Genomic DNA, 16300 nt, shown 5'->3' on the forward strand with positions numbered 1-16300 from the left:
TTCCTAAGTCCACTCTCAGCTCCTTAGTCTTGCTGACATTTAGAAATAGATTGTTATACTGACACCAGCAGTTCAGGCTTTTAGGACATAGCCTCTGCTTTGGCACAGGATGAGTAACAGTTATTGGAAAATACATGAACAACGATCTCTATTAGCTAACCTCCACTATATAACATTTATATTCTTATGAATTCTTACCTTGAACAACATCTGGATTCTCGCATAATCATGCAATAATAAGATTCCTCGAAAATCCATCTTGTCTTGGTCTAAGTAATGCTTTTGGTTCTGACCGAGCAGCGTCCAGTGAGGAGCTGAGGATGGGTTTATGCAGCAAAGAATGTCTCTGATGCTGCTGCAGACTTAAAGGTCCCATGTCATGCTTTTCCGGTTATTACCTGTCCCCTTGTGTGTTATGTAGCTTTTTATGTAAACGGTCTGCAAAGTCACAAACCCTCAAAGTACACCCTGTAGCGAGTACAACTCTAACACAGAAAAGACCTGTCTATGCTGCCCCAGAACGCCTCGTTGGAGATTTCTCTTTTTCCATTGTTTTCTTCCGGGTCTAACTCTAAGTGACGTAACAACGACCAAATGGACCAATCCGTGGAGCTCCTCACACACCAGGATCCCTTGGCGTCACTATCAAACGCAGTGGGGGGACCTTTAGCATCGATTTTCAACTATCAGGGAGTCCCATTGACTTGCGTAGAGCTCCCTGAACGTTGGTAATAGACGAGTTGGGATCGCGGAGAAACACTCACTCAGCCTTATCTTTTCTCAGGCTGTGAGTGTTTGGCGAACTGTGTGGCGAACAGCCTGGCTGTGAGTGTATGTGTCTGCTCAGGCTGAGTTCCGCGATGTCTCGATGTCTCGATGTCTCGCTGTCTCGCAGACCCCACGCAGCAACCAGGAAATGACACCAGTAATCCAGCTCACACTGTCCGCTCCTCGATCCTCAAAGGGCGGAGCAACGAGCCCCGCAGCGTCCCGCCAACACGGCACCCAGACCCCACGCAGCATTCTCATCTGTTTGTCATTACTGGTGTCATTTTCTGGTTGCTATCAAACGCCATTGTAACACATAATCACTGATGTTCCGCTGTAACGGTGGTGGACTCATCAGAACAGAGTGGGCGAGCTGACCAATCAGAGCACAGTGGGCTCATATGGAGGGGGGGGCAGGAGCTCCAACTAGCCGTTTAGGACAGAGAGTGAATACACATACTATACAGAGATGCTGTATGAGAAACCAATGTGATTTTGGAACATTGAACAATGTAAATCTATTCTAGTAGACCTCAACAATGGAGTTATGATCAGTAGAAATGGCCATGACATGGGACCTTTAAGCCGTCATAGAAAGATGTTTCATCACCTGCCAAGTCATTTTTCATATGCCTGCCCTTTTTCTAAACCGTTGTCAATGACAGCTTCTCAGATGGCTCTGTGTAAGAAACCATCTGGCTCGTCAGGTTATATGAGTGCTAATAGGGAGACTTAAAGTGTTGCTTATAAACTGAACAATGTTTTTTTGTAAATCTGTTAAAAGGTAAATCCTCATGCTGTTGTGTGGGCGGAATATAATAAAGCCCTTAAAATCACAGAGAGTATAAGCATTTCTCAAATTGTAAATTGCTGTTAATTATCAAACATTGACTTAATTCAAAACCACAAGCTCATTTTAACTGTTATTCTTAAAACCTACTATATGAAACAAAACTGAAAAAGAGCATAATGCTATTGAAAAAGATGACTAATGGCCTTATAACAGTCTGTTTTATAGTCTGCATTGGATCTCTTTGGGGGGACTAATATAAAGCAGCTATCATCATTTCCTCACTGCTCCACTTCCGCCCACCAACCAGCACCACCTTTGCTGTCCCCGACTTGTCAGACACTGGTTCTCTAGCGAGTTGTGACGAACTGTCATGTGCGTGACTAAACCGGCTCAACACTGTGCTGTGGGTTGGAGAAATCACTCAGCCATTACAGCCCCTCAGTGTCTGTGAAAACAGCTTCAGGCAGGGAGGGAGGTTTGGACCAAGAGATGGAGAGAGACTGTTTTCTCTACAGTGGGGAGCATGGTTCATGCCTCTCCCTAACCCCTTGCAAACAGCATGCCAGCGCAAGTCTCAAACAGCACCTTCTCTATCCACTTGTAAATTCACCAGCTCGGCAGCACAGGAAGGGAATGTAAATTAGGTGTGACTAACAGCAAGATGGGAATCCAGGCAGTTTTCCCCCCACCTCTCTCGCTGTTCTCCCCTGGATACCGAGGGTTTTGTACACATCCACTTTCCTGCAGTGCTCCAGGCTGTCGGCTTGGTTTCACATACAGAATGACTTGGAGGTGTACTAAGCTGAGGCTAGATAAGGAAAAGAAGATAGAAGGGCAGTGTTGCTGAGCTGGAGTCAGAATGAAACCTTTTTAAAAAACCTATTAGATTCATCATGAACTGGGAGCCCTTTCACTTCATCTTCAAAACCATTGGACCAGTCATGCCTTCTGATATATGGGAGATACATCTGCCATGTGATTTATCCGAAGCATTGTAGCTGTATTGACTGCCACTAGCTTTGTAGACATCGGTACAATAAAATAGTTTTAGTGCTGAAGGATAAGGCTGCAGATTCAAACAAATCCCATGAAAAGACTAGAATGAACGATAAATTGATCCTATTAACAGCAAGTACAGCCTGTGTATCCAAAGGCTTATGCAGACTAGGCCATAAAGCTCCATTGTTGAACCAAACTATTAAAAAAATAGTGCCTCAAATTGTATACCTAACAATAAACTTTCCCACGGCACCTTGTGCACATAACACCCACCACTGCACCAATGTATTTTGATCCTCAGCAGAAAATAGCACCAATAGCATGCATAGCAAATCTACTAAAAACAGTGGTAACAAGCACATTATTGGTTGGATTGCTATGAAATTACATTTTAACAACAAGGCGATTGTTTTGCAAATAACTTTAAAAGCTCTAAGACAAAGTGCAGGTTTAATTGTTTTATTATCCTTTAAAATAGCTCGACATCCACTAAAAGGATTGGCACAAAATCTATTACAGACATGAATCCTTTTTTGGTGTGTCCTACTGACATTTCCTCTAGCACCTGAAAAACTAAAGACATCCCATCAGCTTCTGCTGTCCTTTGTATGGATTATCAATTGTTAGCATGCTAACAAGCTAAATGTAGATGCGAGCCTGGTAAACATTAAACCTTAACATCAGAATCTTAGCATTTTCATTGTAAGCATGTCTGTAGCAAATCACCATACAACCTCTTGGAGAGGCTTGCATTGCCCTGGACTTATAGAGCTTTGTTTTAAAGTGAACCTCTACACTGTGGACTATTTTAATACATGTGTTTGTTATGAATAATTGGGCTTGGGGCTGAGTATCATGGAGAGGGTAGGGAAGTTGGAAAGTGTACACGGAAAAAACTGAAATGTTGACTTTAATTAAATGTATTAGGTCAACAGATTTCACATGACTGTATTAGGTTAGTGGAAAGCAATAATATTAAGTTCAAAGTTTAAATATTAGGTTCCACTGAATACTATTGCTTTCAACTAACCTTATCAAATTATGTGGAACCTGTTGACATAATGCATTTAATTAAAGTCAACGTTTCAGTTTTTTCAGTGTAGATAGACTATTTTGGTTAATTTGTGAGATTTATTGGCAAGAATTTGAGTAACACCGGCTTTATCTATTAATCCAGACCACCGACATCAGTGTGTGACCTGAATATTCACCAGTTCATATGAGCTTTTCTATAAACCACAGCTTTGTAAAATGCGCCGGTAGAATATATGCCTTCCCATCTGTTCTTTGACACCTTGTTTGAATTCCACCCATTAAATCCGGCCATTTAGTTTCAGATTGTTAAAGCCTTTTCACTCTCAACTTCGTTTTACTCTCCAGGCAGTATACTTGTAATAGACTCTGACTTGGTTATTGTGGGAGCCCAGTGGGAATCAATGTAACAGATACTGTTGAAGGTGTTACATTCGATCACAGAGCGGGTGGTGCTCCACTTTTAACTTTCCCCCTTTCTGTATCATCATCTGTCGGCATGCAGTCATTTACTCATGTCGAAAGTGTGTCATCAAAACATGTGGTTAAAGTGTATATGCATAGCTCTTCTAGGTTTATTATCCAGGTGCATTGGGAGTGCTATGTAATAAAAGATACAAAATTCAGCCTTTTTATTCTTCAGTGCGTAGGCAGTTACTCTCCCTGAAAGAGAAACAGCCACCAGCCAATTATTCTCATGATTATTACTGCAAGGAAGCGGACGGGCCTGCATGTTATTGATGTCAGCCAGGATGTCAATGGACCTCTATTTCAGTCTAATAAATACTCTTTGCACTACTGCCCCTGGCTTTTCAAGGGATTGTGAGAGTGCGCTTTCCAAAAGCGATGAGCTGTTTTCTCCATTTATGTGTAACTGGAATAGTATGCATGCAGTCATATTTGTGAATATGTGAGAAGGCTATCCAAGTGAAGTGCAAGTATAAGCATCTGTGTTGCTCAGCGTGTGTTCAGGAGTGTGTTTTACGGTCTTGATGATGGAGCGCCAGCCTCTGCAGACAACCTGTGCTTATTTTATGGCCTCCTCCCCAGCTGCAGCATGTGGGCAATAAACCTTTCTCTAGCAATCTCCAAACAGTGCAGCAATCAATGGGAAATTATCTCAGCCAATCGATGGGCCAGCCTTTCTATTTCTCCCTCTCTCTACCTCTCCTATCTGTATCCCCTTCTCCCACCACCCCCTCCCTCTCCTCATCCCTTCTGTCTCATTTTTGCTGTCTCCCTGTTTTTTCCACCCACTCCTCCTTTTACTTGTGTTCCCTCCAGCTCTCTTCGCTCTACTCTGAAATGCGACAGCTCAGCAGCTCCACAGCCATTAACAAAAGTCGCCTTCAACCAAGGAATATGTAACATTGCTGGGTTGACTTTCTTGGCAAATATAATGAGTCTGACTTGTTCATACAACCAGAAAATACCCTCTCTGACAGAAGTGACAACAAGGCCCACTTACTCTCTGTTGTTGTTGATGTTGTTGTTGTCGTCCTTGGTCGATCGTGGTCAACTTCTTAAAATCTTGTTATTTCGCCATTCTTCATGCGAGGATTTATTTTTAATAAGTGGAAAAAATGTCCTAAAGAACACTCAGTGTACCTTTCACACATGTAGCACACAACAGGAGAGCATCTGTGTAGGAGGCATTCCCACTTATTGGAAATACTGTGTTTGGTTTAATTGAGGGGTTGTGGCTATATGTACAGAATGCAGGGGGCACACCATGTAGTGTGTTATTCCAAGGTCACGAAGCCGGCAAGTCAAGTCTTTTGCAGTTCCTTGAGTTTGTCTTACTATTTTGGCCCTTTCAACAACTCCAACATCTAGTTGTCTCTCCAGTTTGACATTTTTGTTGGCATTTATGTTTAAATCTTCTTCCTGATATTTGTTATCTTCTGGTTATAGGCCACTCACTTGTAATGAAGCTCGCAGACGATGAGCCACTTTATTCACACATGGGCTCAATCAGACATCATACAGGCTTGGACACATCCCTCCCAATATTCAGATACGCTCAAAATGCCCCCCCCCAATATATAGCCTAACTGATATAAAACATTTTAAATAAAATTGCTATTCTATGACTTTTTAATTGTTGGTCCCCCCCAATGTTGACTCCATGGTTACGGCCTTGGCGTGTTCACATGAAGCTCCTCTGGGTAATGTCTGGATAATTTTAGGGTTGAACTGCATGTGTGAACGGGGCTTGAATCAAGAAACAACATAAAGCTGCACAGGGAAAACAGAACATTTGGCTCTTTGGTATCTACGTATAGACAACAGCAAATGACTACATTTATATCAAAGGGCTAGTTCCCAACTCCAGTTTCCTGCTGCTCAAAGAAGCTTTTTTAGGTTTTTTAGCTTGCTTTGTTTTTCTAGTACAAACTGTTTTGGTTCTTTCTCCCTTCTCACAGCCAGTTTTTGCCACACTAGATAGCTGTTTTGAGTGAAAAGGCGTAAGCCACATGCCCATCACTTAGTAGCAAATAGACAGCGTTAGCACTCGCTGGTAAACACAGTGGAGTATTTAGCAGCTAAAGACCCAAGTATTTCCCTCAGGAGTTGGAGACCCGTGAATATTGAACTTACATGTGCCAGGTGGTAATGACTTTGAATAAATGCTAATGTTGCTCCATGTCTCCTGGAAGTGCAAATAGGTAACTAGTTAACAAATGTAAAAGGTATTTATATGTCAGTGTGTGTTTTACAGCTTTTTGCCTAGCTCCTAGGTGGCCCGAAGAATAATGAATGGATGATACCATAGTTGTACCACAGAATATGTATGCAACTACAAATGTTGGGAAATCTGCACATGGAGCTAACCGTGCAGTACGTCTGCATAAAGCTTTTTTCCGGAGTGCTTGTTTTGACCTATCCCTTATAAGTTTGTTTTCATATTTGCTCATACACAACATTCGGAAAAACATACAAGAAAAACTACAAGCGCCAATTTTCTGTATAATAACTGACGCACTCTCCCGCCCAACACAAACAATGAATCAAGAATGAAGCATTTCTGTCATGGTGGATTTATTTAAAACTATCTTGGATAACCATTTGGCAGCCTTCAGCCAAATTCCAGAGGTGTCCACGCCTCAGCAGCACTCGCTCCTGGCGTAGCACACTGACAGGCATTCAGACAGGCTTGGAAATGGTGAGCAAACAGCACTTCTCCTAAACACCTTGTTTATGCTGCTACTACCCACAGTCAGCCATAAACGTGACAACATGAAAATAAAGGACAAGTGACAACCACTACCCCTGCCTGTGCCTTTTGTTTCACCCCAGCCCCTCCAAGCTACTGTCATGGTTTACCAAGCAGGAGGCACTCTTATTTGCCTTGCAGTTAAAGACAGGCAATGGTTATTAAAACCAACCGAGGTTGTTCTGCAAAGAGAATCAGTGGAAACAGAGGAATTTGATGTATTAAAGGTGAAAGGTGTCAGATAAAGTCTGTTAGGGGGTCAGTTCCGGTCAGTATCTGCAGGGGGTTTGTTTACACACCATGGCTACAAGCATTTATATAAATAGCAACTTGGTAAAATCCCTCTTTAAGATTCCCAGCTGTTATCATCTTTGTAAGCATTCTCGTCTGTGCTTCACATTGAATCCATGAGCAATAAATTATAACCGTGGAGATTCTCACAACAATGGAGGCTTCTGTTTTACAGCCTGTAAATGACAGTCGGCTAATCAGCAAGTTCCTGCAGGACAGGTGCTGATAACAGGCTGAGCTGCAAAATCCAAACAAAGTGATTCAGGCCCCGGCTCCACGGGAACGCATACGGCAAAACGCATCGGAGTAACGCAAACGCAACCGCAAAAAACCTTCCGTCCCCACGCAATATACACCGGATTGTGTCAAGCTACACGAGACGGCTCCGTTTACATCCAACCGCTGGAAAAGCTGCAGTACATATGCCGAGCCTGTACGTGGCGCTGTAACTTCCTCCACCAAAGCAGCAACTTCCTCCACAAAAGCAGCGAAGAAGAATGGTTGTCATGGCTGCAGTTCTGTTTATTCTCCTTGGTGGGGGCCGACGGAACCGGGCAGAGTTTTTCGCCGGTCAACGTGTGTTAAAATTTAAATCTTCCGGACAAAATTATAAAAGTGCCGGTCAAAGGTCTTCATTGTTATTTATTGAGCTTTAAAACAAATGAATAACGACGATATAATGATATATAATCATCAAATACACAGAGCCTGTCTCTTTTTCCTCTCTTCTGACAGCGTCAGTGTCTGTCTCATGCAGCAGCTGATCCTGTAATGAGTGACCCGACAGTAAAAATAAACATATTTATAACTAGTTTAGGTAGTTTGAGAGGTAATTAAAATAGCTAAGGGTGATGATCTGACTTGAAGTGTGTGTTTTGCTCCCGCTGCATCACAGCGGGAGGAGCTGCGTGTCTCCGTCCTGTCAGATTAGACTTCACTCGCATTTATGTCCATATCGAGATAAAGATAAATAATCTGAATTCAGTGTGCAGTGTACTTTTGCGGGGGTGAGCAGCAGAGGTGGGGAGAGGCGGGGCTATTGCGTCGTCATTATCAGAAACGGATGACCGTATAGGCTACCACACGGTCCCGTTGGACCCCCCAGAGCGCTCCGTTCCCAGATCTATCCACCTTTGGACCCGTTGTCGTTTGCAGGGTCTGTTTCTAAGTTTCCGTTACGGCGTCGTCGAGCTTAAAGGGCTATACGCATGAGAAATATGCGGATTCAACCCGTTTTCGTTCCCGTGGAGCCTAGGCCTAATGAAAGAATCCTTGACTGTTACATTCTTGGCAAACCAAGAAACATGCACAGACATTTACATTCCTTGGATGCATCAGTGGAGCACACTGAGAAACGATTTGATTGTTACTACTGAAAGGGCTTTTTATATGCTGCTTTTCTTTGGTTTGTCTTTTTGCTCGAGTTCTGGCTGTTTTTGCAGATCATTTTGATAAAGGTGTCCCACAAGGATCAATAATAGGCCCCCTAGTATTTTTTGCATAATGAATAATAATGATTTTCAAACTGAATAATGCATTATCCGTTTAATGCCGACCATACCATCTTGTAGATTTGAACAATGCCAGACAAGGTTTATTCTTGTGAGGCTTGTTTATGATTTTCACAAGTGCACATAGTTTTGATGTTCCTACTCCAATCCATACTCTATGACTAGATACATTACATAATTATAGGAACTTGGTTAGATTACAAAACCCACAAAAACTCAGATTGAAAACATCGTCCAAAATTTCAAATCTAAATTTAATTTAAACAATGTGTTATCTTTTTAAACCAAACAAAAACATAACGCAATACACTTAACTATAAAGAGATGCCATTTACCACAGTTGCATTCAATTGATTAATCAAGACAGCTATCACACACACACACAACACTGTCACATATGAGATGGTCATCACAGACTGTGTTTTTATTTGAACAGCTGTGCTATCTGCTGAGATGCATAATGTAATAGATGGGTTCAAGGTGAACTAAGATACCAGATCCATTAAACAATCAACAGCAAAAATAGGTAGGGACAATATTTCCCTCAGTGACTTTAAGTTCTTACTTTGAAATTCTGCGTATTGATATTTTTAAATGTAGAATATGTGACTGTTTAAATAGTTAATTCTGTTTAAAATGTATTTTTGTTATTTGTAGAAGACTTAAAAACCTTCTTTGTAGCTCCTCACTAACAGTATATATTACAATACATCTACAGTATATAAATGAATAAAGGCACCTTATTTCACTGCTAACAAAAGTTATGTTCTAATTGCTTTTAGAAGTGGAGTAAAAGGTCAGATACGCCTTTTACTACCTCATCATAGCCTCTCTCTCCTCTGTCTATCCGAGGCCGCCTCTAATCAGCTGGCCTTGAGCTCTCAGAAAGGTCACTGTCCCTTTGATGGGGTTTTGATTCATCCTTTCCTCTTTTCTCCCCTCCCACCCTTCCCTTTCACCCCCTTTCCCTCACAGGGAAGCTGGAGAGCCAGTACCACCAGGGTGCCAAGAAGGGGCTGGTCCCATCGGCCGCAGACTGACGTCAGAGGAGAGGCAGAGGAGGAAAAACAGTCTGATCTCACGGGAATGTGGCATAGATGTTTTCCAAGAATGGCTCCATTCCCCACTAGGTTGTCCTGACATTTTATCAGGAGTTATCAATGCTGACATATTATTGCTATCAGCTCTACACCTGTTGTTAATCAGTGGCATTTGACATTTACATAAGGCATATTGCTTAAACGTATGCAGAACATAGACATGTAATAATTGGGAAACATTTCTACAATCTTCTTTATCTCTGTTTCATTTTCTGCAGAAATAAAATAGAAAAATCCTTTGGTTTCATTTGGTGCTTCTCTTATTCCAATTAAAATATTGTTTGCCAAAAAACAGCTTAGACATAAATGGCATGTTTTACGAAAATGTTCTGCCAACATCTACTGGTATCTCTAGGCTCAAATGACAAACTAGATATTTCTTTATTTGGTTGTAAATCGTTCCTCATGAGACATTTATTTTTAGTCAAGAACCAAAAAAGCACAAGAGAAATGCTGTCCCTGTCTCTCCTCATCGGGGACAGGCCTGTCGTTACCCTTCTCACACCTCAGGCCACATTTAGACCAACAATAGAGTGGTGTTAAACAACACAGCCTCCTCATTCATTTCAATGAGAACATTTTATTGGCACTGCAGGGGGGCATGACGCAGACAAATCCTGCTAAAACAATGTAGGGTCGTCAAGCAAAAGTGTTCTTACTGGTTCATCATCGGAATCCAACATCACGCTGCAACACATTGTTAAGACCAATAAAAGACATGCATATGCACTTTCAATATCTATTCAATAATATAGTATAATATAATATCAATAATTAGTGTGTAAATGTTAGTATTGTGCTCATTACATTAATATCATTGCAAGCATTGAGCAGGAGGACAAAATAGTTGTTGCGATTATACATGTTCTGTTGTAGAATCCTGCCTTAAAGGAATTGGCAATCTTAGATTTTTTGACATATTATTCAAACTGGACTTCATGAATAGCATTTATCTACTTGTAGCGTCATGCCCATGCTGAGGGAAATATGTGGGTTCTTTGGAACCAGACAAAATGCAAACCATTAGAAGTATCAAAATGTGTGTTAACTACGTTGAAAATCTCAAAAGACTATCACTTTGAATGGATTTTAAAAATGAATCCTCACTTCACAACTTTAAATGGATTAAAAAAATTAAACGTCACTTTAAAAGTTAAAATGAATTTTGATAAATGAACCTTACTTGTCACTATGTTTTGGGCAATACAAGTTTTAATATCTCCATAGATATTAATAGTGGCAATTTAAGACCCCCTCAGCCATTACTCCCATTCTTGTTTGTTAGTCACAAAGATGCTTCACATGATTGTACATCACAAGTGTTGCATCAAGTTAAGTTACAGTATTAAGATAAGAAATCCTTGAGGATTACCTCAGATTTTTCGCACTGTTGACTCTTATTGTAAAAGCGTTCCCCCACTCTCTGTTGAGACCAACATAATGAGGCTTTTACAGAATTAAACTCAGGTCTTGGATGAATTATTAACATAACAATATAAAAATAGTTTGGTATGACTCATTCGGCATTGGCTTTTTAAAACTGTCATAGGATTCATGGTGGACTAGTTAATTATGCTAGCAAAGATGCCAAGTTTTTAGTAAACCCCATTCTCTTCTTGAACATGCACCAACTACAACCTCTGAAACAATTAATTTAGATTTCTTAAAGCTCTTTTATGCTTCATTTTCAAGTAAACAGATTTCTGACATCTTTATCATGAATTATGTCCCTCTGGTTCGAGTGCTGTTGTGACAGGCTCTGATTGATAGTCTTCCAGTGTAATGTATTTCTGTATTTCAACATGTTACCTGTCCTTGCATTGCTGCGTGTTTATTTCCTTTCAAATGCGTTGAGGGGCTCCTTTGACTAAGCTGTTTCTAGCCTGAAGGCGTATTTCGCTGTGGTTTGAAAAGCATAGCATGAATCACCAGCACAAACACACACCCATCCCAAGTTGTTATGTTTTTCCTGTGCCTGGCATTGTAATTTGCCGTTGATTAGATTTACTCTTGTTTGAGTTGCAGATTAGCTACAACTCTGTGCTCCACTCCATTCAGCATGAGCACGCATAATTGCACCAGCCCTCCCAGTAATCTCCCTCCCAGAGAATGAGGTCTCTTTTGTACGTTTCTCCATAGAAGGTGGGATTTTTCTTCTTAAGAATTTACTAAATTCAGCCCCCAGTGATTCAGTGATGACAGCTCCTGGCCCTGTGGGTGGCCTCTCTTCTGTCTCCCTGATATGGGGCACTTCCCGTGGACGAGAACAGACATCCCAAGTTCACATAAACAAGGGCTCTGTGCTGTCATGCTGAACAATTAGGCACATGCAGTTTTTACTAAGCCTCTTTAGATAAACCATAAGATCATGTGCTGTTGGTTTTTCATGTATTGTACTTGTGTGGAAGAAATGTTGTAGGTGACCTATTTAAATGTGAAAAAAAGCCATGGTGTCTGAGCTTCAGGGAGTTGCAGCTTATCATAGAACTGGAAATGTGTAAACAGAGAAAGCATGTTAATTTAATGCTGGTAGCAGGATTTTGTTACCTTTGAATAGAGCCGGGCTGGAATTGTACCCGTTTTTTTTGTCTTTTTTTGTTGTCATTATGCTAAGATAAGATAGCCGTCCGCTAGCTATAGCTTGATTTTCAATGGACATGTAATTGGTGTCAATCTTCCCCTTTAACTTTCCACCAGAACGTGAATAGGAGAGTTTTCCAAAGTATGTAACGTTTGCTTTAAATCCAACCATCTATCAGTGGTGTTTCTATGTTGCATCAGTGTGCCTGAGGCTTTTTCTGCTGCTTCACTAACCATCCAGCCTGCTGTTAATGATGCTGGTGGAGAGACAAATCAGAACGGATGAAGGAATGTAGGCCTAAAAAGCAGGGCGTCATCTAATATTGAGAACCAGTAAGAGCTCCAGCTGAAATCCCTGTCTCTATCCAACATTTTCATCCAGTTAGCCAATGTTTTCAAATTAAATTAGACATAAAAAAAAGGTAACCTTGTTCATCATCTGGGCAGAAAAAGATACCCAGCTGAATCTCCTGATTGAAATGAAATGCAATTGACTCCAGTCCAGCAGTATGCCCTCCTCACCATCAAGCCAAGTTTCCAGTTGTAGAAGCAGCAGGACCTTTGTGTGCTTGCTGAGAGGCTGATTGGACTGGGGGCGCAGGTCCCATCCCCCCCTCCCCACAGGCCTGGAAGAGGAATTAGGCTTGAAGGCACTTTAGAAGAGGTGGCGGCAGGCTGGGGAACAATACAACCTGGGAACAGCTTGGGTCTCATCCATCTCATAATGTGTCAGTGAGCCTGTCGAGCTGGGTGATGTACAAAGGGAATATTCAGAAAAAGGATATAGTGGTTGATTGAAGACAATTTGACAGCAGAAGACGATGCATTGAAATCATCACAACAGTCACTCATCGCCTTAACAGCATCTCAGGACTTTACACACACAGTTTATAACCGTTTTTTACCAAGCCAACAGAAACTACTGTGGCTGCCTTCAAGTGAAACTTGTGGTTACAACATGTGTAGTTGTTTATAGGATGTGATTTAGTTGTGAGAACAACACTGCTAAACATTGGCAATATTAATGTTAATGTTGTTGTAAAGAAACCAACAAAGTTAACAATTTAGCAATGTAGCCAGTGGTTATCATAATGCAGGAAAGCAAACTGACAGAGACAAAAGATAATTCTGTTGGAAATATAGACATTTTCCTCCGTCTTATTATAATATGTCAAAGAAAAACTCTATGACAGAAAATGTTCTATGGCCTACCTCTTTCTTTCTTTTTTAGCAAAACATTAGCAAACGCGTCACAACTCTTGAACTTGGGGCTCTTGCATCAAGAGGGGGGCACACAGTATTTTCATTAGAAGGCAGCATAAAGTCAGAGCTTTGAGGAACTGTAATGATCTCTAATGTATCTAAGTTAATTACATAGCTGGAGCCCACAGCCTGTTAGCTTAGCACAACGATTGGAAACAGGTAAAAGTTAGCCTGGCTTTGCCGTTTTTGGTTTTTGTCCCGATTTGGTGGTAGGTTGATTATTTTTGCATTTGGTTGAGCCAGGCTAGCTGATTCCAGCTATCCAAAGCTTTATATTTCGCAGCCAAACTTGAGAATGATATAAATCTTCTCGTAGATTTATTGGCAAGAGAGAACCATAGCTCAACCAGTCGGTACACAGCCTGTGTGAATCGTATGATTGCCTGATCGGATACCTTTATCTAGGAACTATGTTTTATAGAGTAGCTAGATAGAGCAGAATGCCTTTGTGCCGTCTCCAGAGTGTCATGGCTCGTCGGCTTTGGTTAGTCCAGAGGAACGATAGGGGGCCCCATCTGAGGAGGGGAAGCACATGAACCTTTGAAAGCTTTCATCCCTCAAGGCAAGTGAGTGAAATACAGAGGGAGAGATCTAAGAAGTGAGTGTCTGTATGTGTTCTCTCTACCAAGAGCTACGACCTGTTTGCCCTTGAAGGGGTTGGAAACAGTCACTGTTAATGTCTATCCCATAAATTACCTTTACACAAATTACTGTGATCAAATGTCTTTAAAGCTGCACAGTGACTGACTCCAGACTGACTTTTTAAAAGGCTTCTGGCTTGACAATAAAATGACTGTTAGTCCTCAAAGGAAGAGCAGATGCATAAATCCCATTAAAAATGGATTTCCCATAACAAATGGCTTTCACTCACTGCCATTTCTAAAGATCCACTGATAAGTGATCAATTTAGTCCGGGGCCTTTTGACCTTGCTGGATGAAATGGTACCTATAACAACACAACTGTAGTAGAGGATAAGAAAGTACCATAGAACCACCAAATATAATAACAGAATCTCAAAACTCAAGACACCCCTGTGTATATATTAGAGTATAATGCCTGCCCACAGGAAAGCTCCCCAGCAGGACGTCTCCACAGCTTCTCAGAGCTGCTTAACACATGGTGCCACACAGAAGACAGTTCACATGATATTCAGTCTTCAGCCTTTCCTCTCACGAGGGCTAAATCTCTGAGTATAGTGATTTGTCAAGCATTAGTCTCTTGAATATGTAAAATAGTCCCTTCCAGGCTTCTGTTTTCTTAGGAGCAGGCACTGTAACAGATACATAACATGATTACTCTGGATTAACTATTAGCATATTCCTATATGAAAGACAATAAATACAGTCCTGGTTTTGCCACAGGCTTACAAAATGTGTTCTTATTTTTGTAGTGATATGACAGATAAAGATATATTTGACAACATTTAAATTTGGAGAGACAACAAAACAACTTAGTCATAAAAAAAACGTAACGGCATCCTTTTAACAGTACATATGTATTTCTAGATCAGTTACATTAAAACATGCAAGTGTTAATGTCTCTGCTAGACATATGTTTTCTGTTTGGATAATTGGGTCAAATCGTCAGTTTGTCCCAATTAAGGAGTAAAACAAATGTAATTACTGATATTCTTGATCCCATTTTTGGACAACGGAAAGATGATCATGTTTCAAAAACGACATAATACATTTTAATGTCATGGCCATGGGGTATTCAAGAGTCAAATATTTTTGCCCATAATTAGTCTGGGAATAAGATATGTCTTACGATTTTGAATCAAAATTAATCTCCTCAGCAAAATGTATCCTGTATTACTTGATTGTAGTTAATTGTTTATTAATTATTGGCTCTTGGCTAATCTTTACAAAAAAATGTGTGACGCTAAGCTCAATGCATGTTGTTGTCTACATGACTCCCATCCATTAAGCAGTAGACAACCTTCACTGGTGTTTGCGTGGCCATAACAAGAAAATCAAACCACAGGGGAGACAAACAAACATGTGACTTCTCTCCATCACCTTTTAAAATATCCTAGACTATGGCTGTGTATTTTTTTATTTAGGACACTGAGAATTTTGACATTTATAGATATTCCGTTCAAAGCCTAAAAAGGTCATTCTTGTGGTGGCACTTTAGGAAAAATCACGGGATCAACAAGCTCATTAAACTTGATCCTTTGGGGAACAAGAATGTCTGCTCCAAATTTCAGGGCAACATATTTGCATGCCGATGTAATGCAGAAGAAAAAACATAGTCCTTCTGCCATGTCAATGTGCAGAATGGAAATTAATTGGGTCATGGTGAAAACTATCATTAAAATATAATTATAGTTCTACATTACTGTATCTTGTTTTGTCAATAGTAATTGTTGGTTTATCTAGATTTTTAACTGTATATATATGCGAATATCTGTCAGTTGAGAAAGATCTTACATTTTAACATGTGCTAAAGAGTACGTCTCTTTTAGATGTGTTTCAAGGCTTTGCAGTTTCTTTTATAGAGTAATGGAAAGATGATCACAGGAATAAAGCCAGCCCTCTGTGATTCCACATGACTGGCTGATTAGCCCTTTTTCTCACTGATGGAAAACACATGGCGTCCACACAGCTTGTTCATTTCAGGGTTTTAAGTCGGTGCAACGCTAAGCAGCGAGAGCCCTTTGGTTTTGTAGAGTCAGCCTTGAAGGGCAGTCATCATCAGAAATCTGTCCCTGCAGTCCCCACTCTGCCACTGACTGTTATTTAG

At 40.7% G+C, this 16300-nt stretch overlaps 1 protein-coding gene across 1 annotated transcript in view; it reads left to right on the forward strand.

Moving 5' to 3' along the window:
• Nucleotides 1-9948, forward strand: part of trip4 (thyroid hormone receptor interactor 4) — a 73207-nt gene extending 63259 nt beyond the window's left edge. Inside the window, exon 13 of the mRNA XM_034117142.1 lies at nt 9587-9948. Coding sequence (XP_033973033.1) covers nt 9587-9651 — 65 coding nt within the window. The 3' untranslated portion in view covers nt 9652-9948. The remainder of the gene's footprint in view (nt 1-9586) is intronic.
• The last annotated feature ends 6352 nt before the right edge of the window (nt 9949-16300 follow it).

Source organism: Trematomus bernacchii, unplaced genomic scaffold, assembly GCF_902827165.1.
Source record: "Trematomus bernacchii unplaced genomic scaffold, fTreBer1.1, whole genome shotgun sequence".
NCBI lineage: Eukaryota > Metazoa > Chordata > Actinopteri > Perciformes > Nototheniidae > Trematomus > Trematomus bernacchii.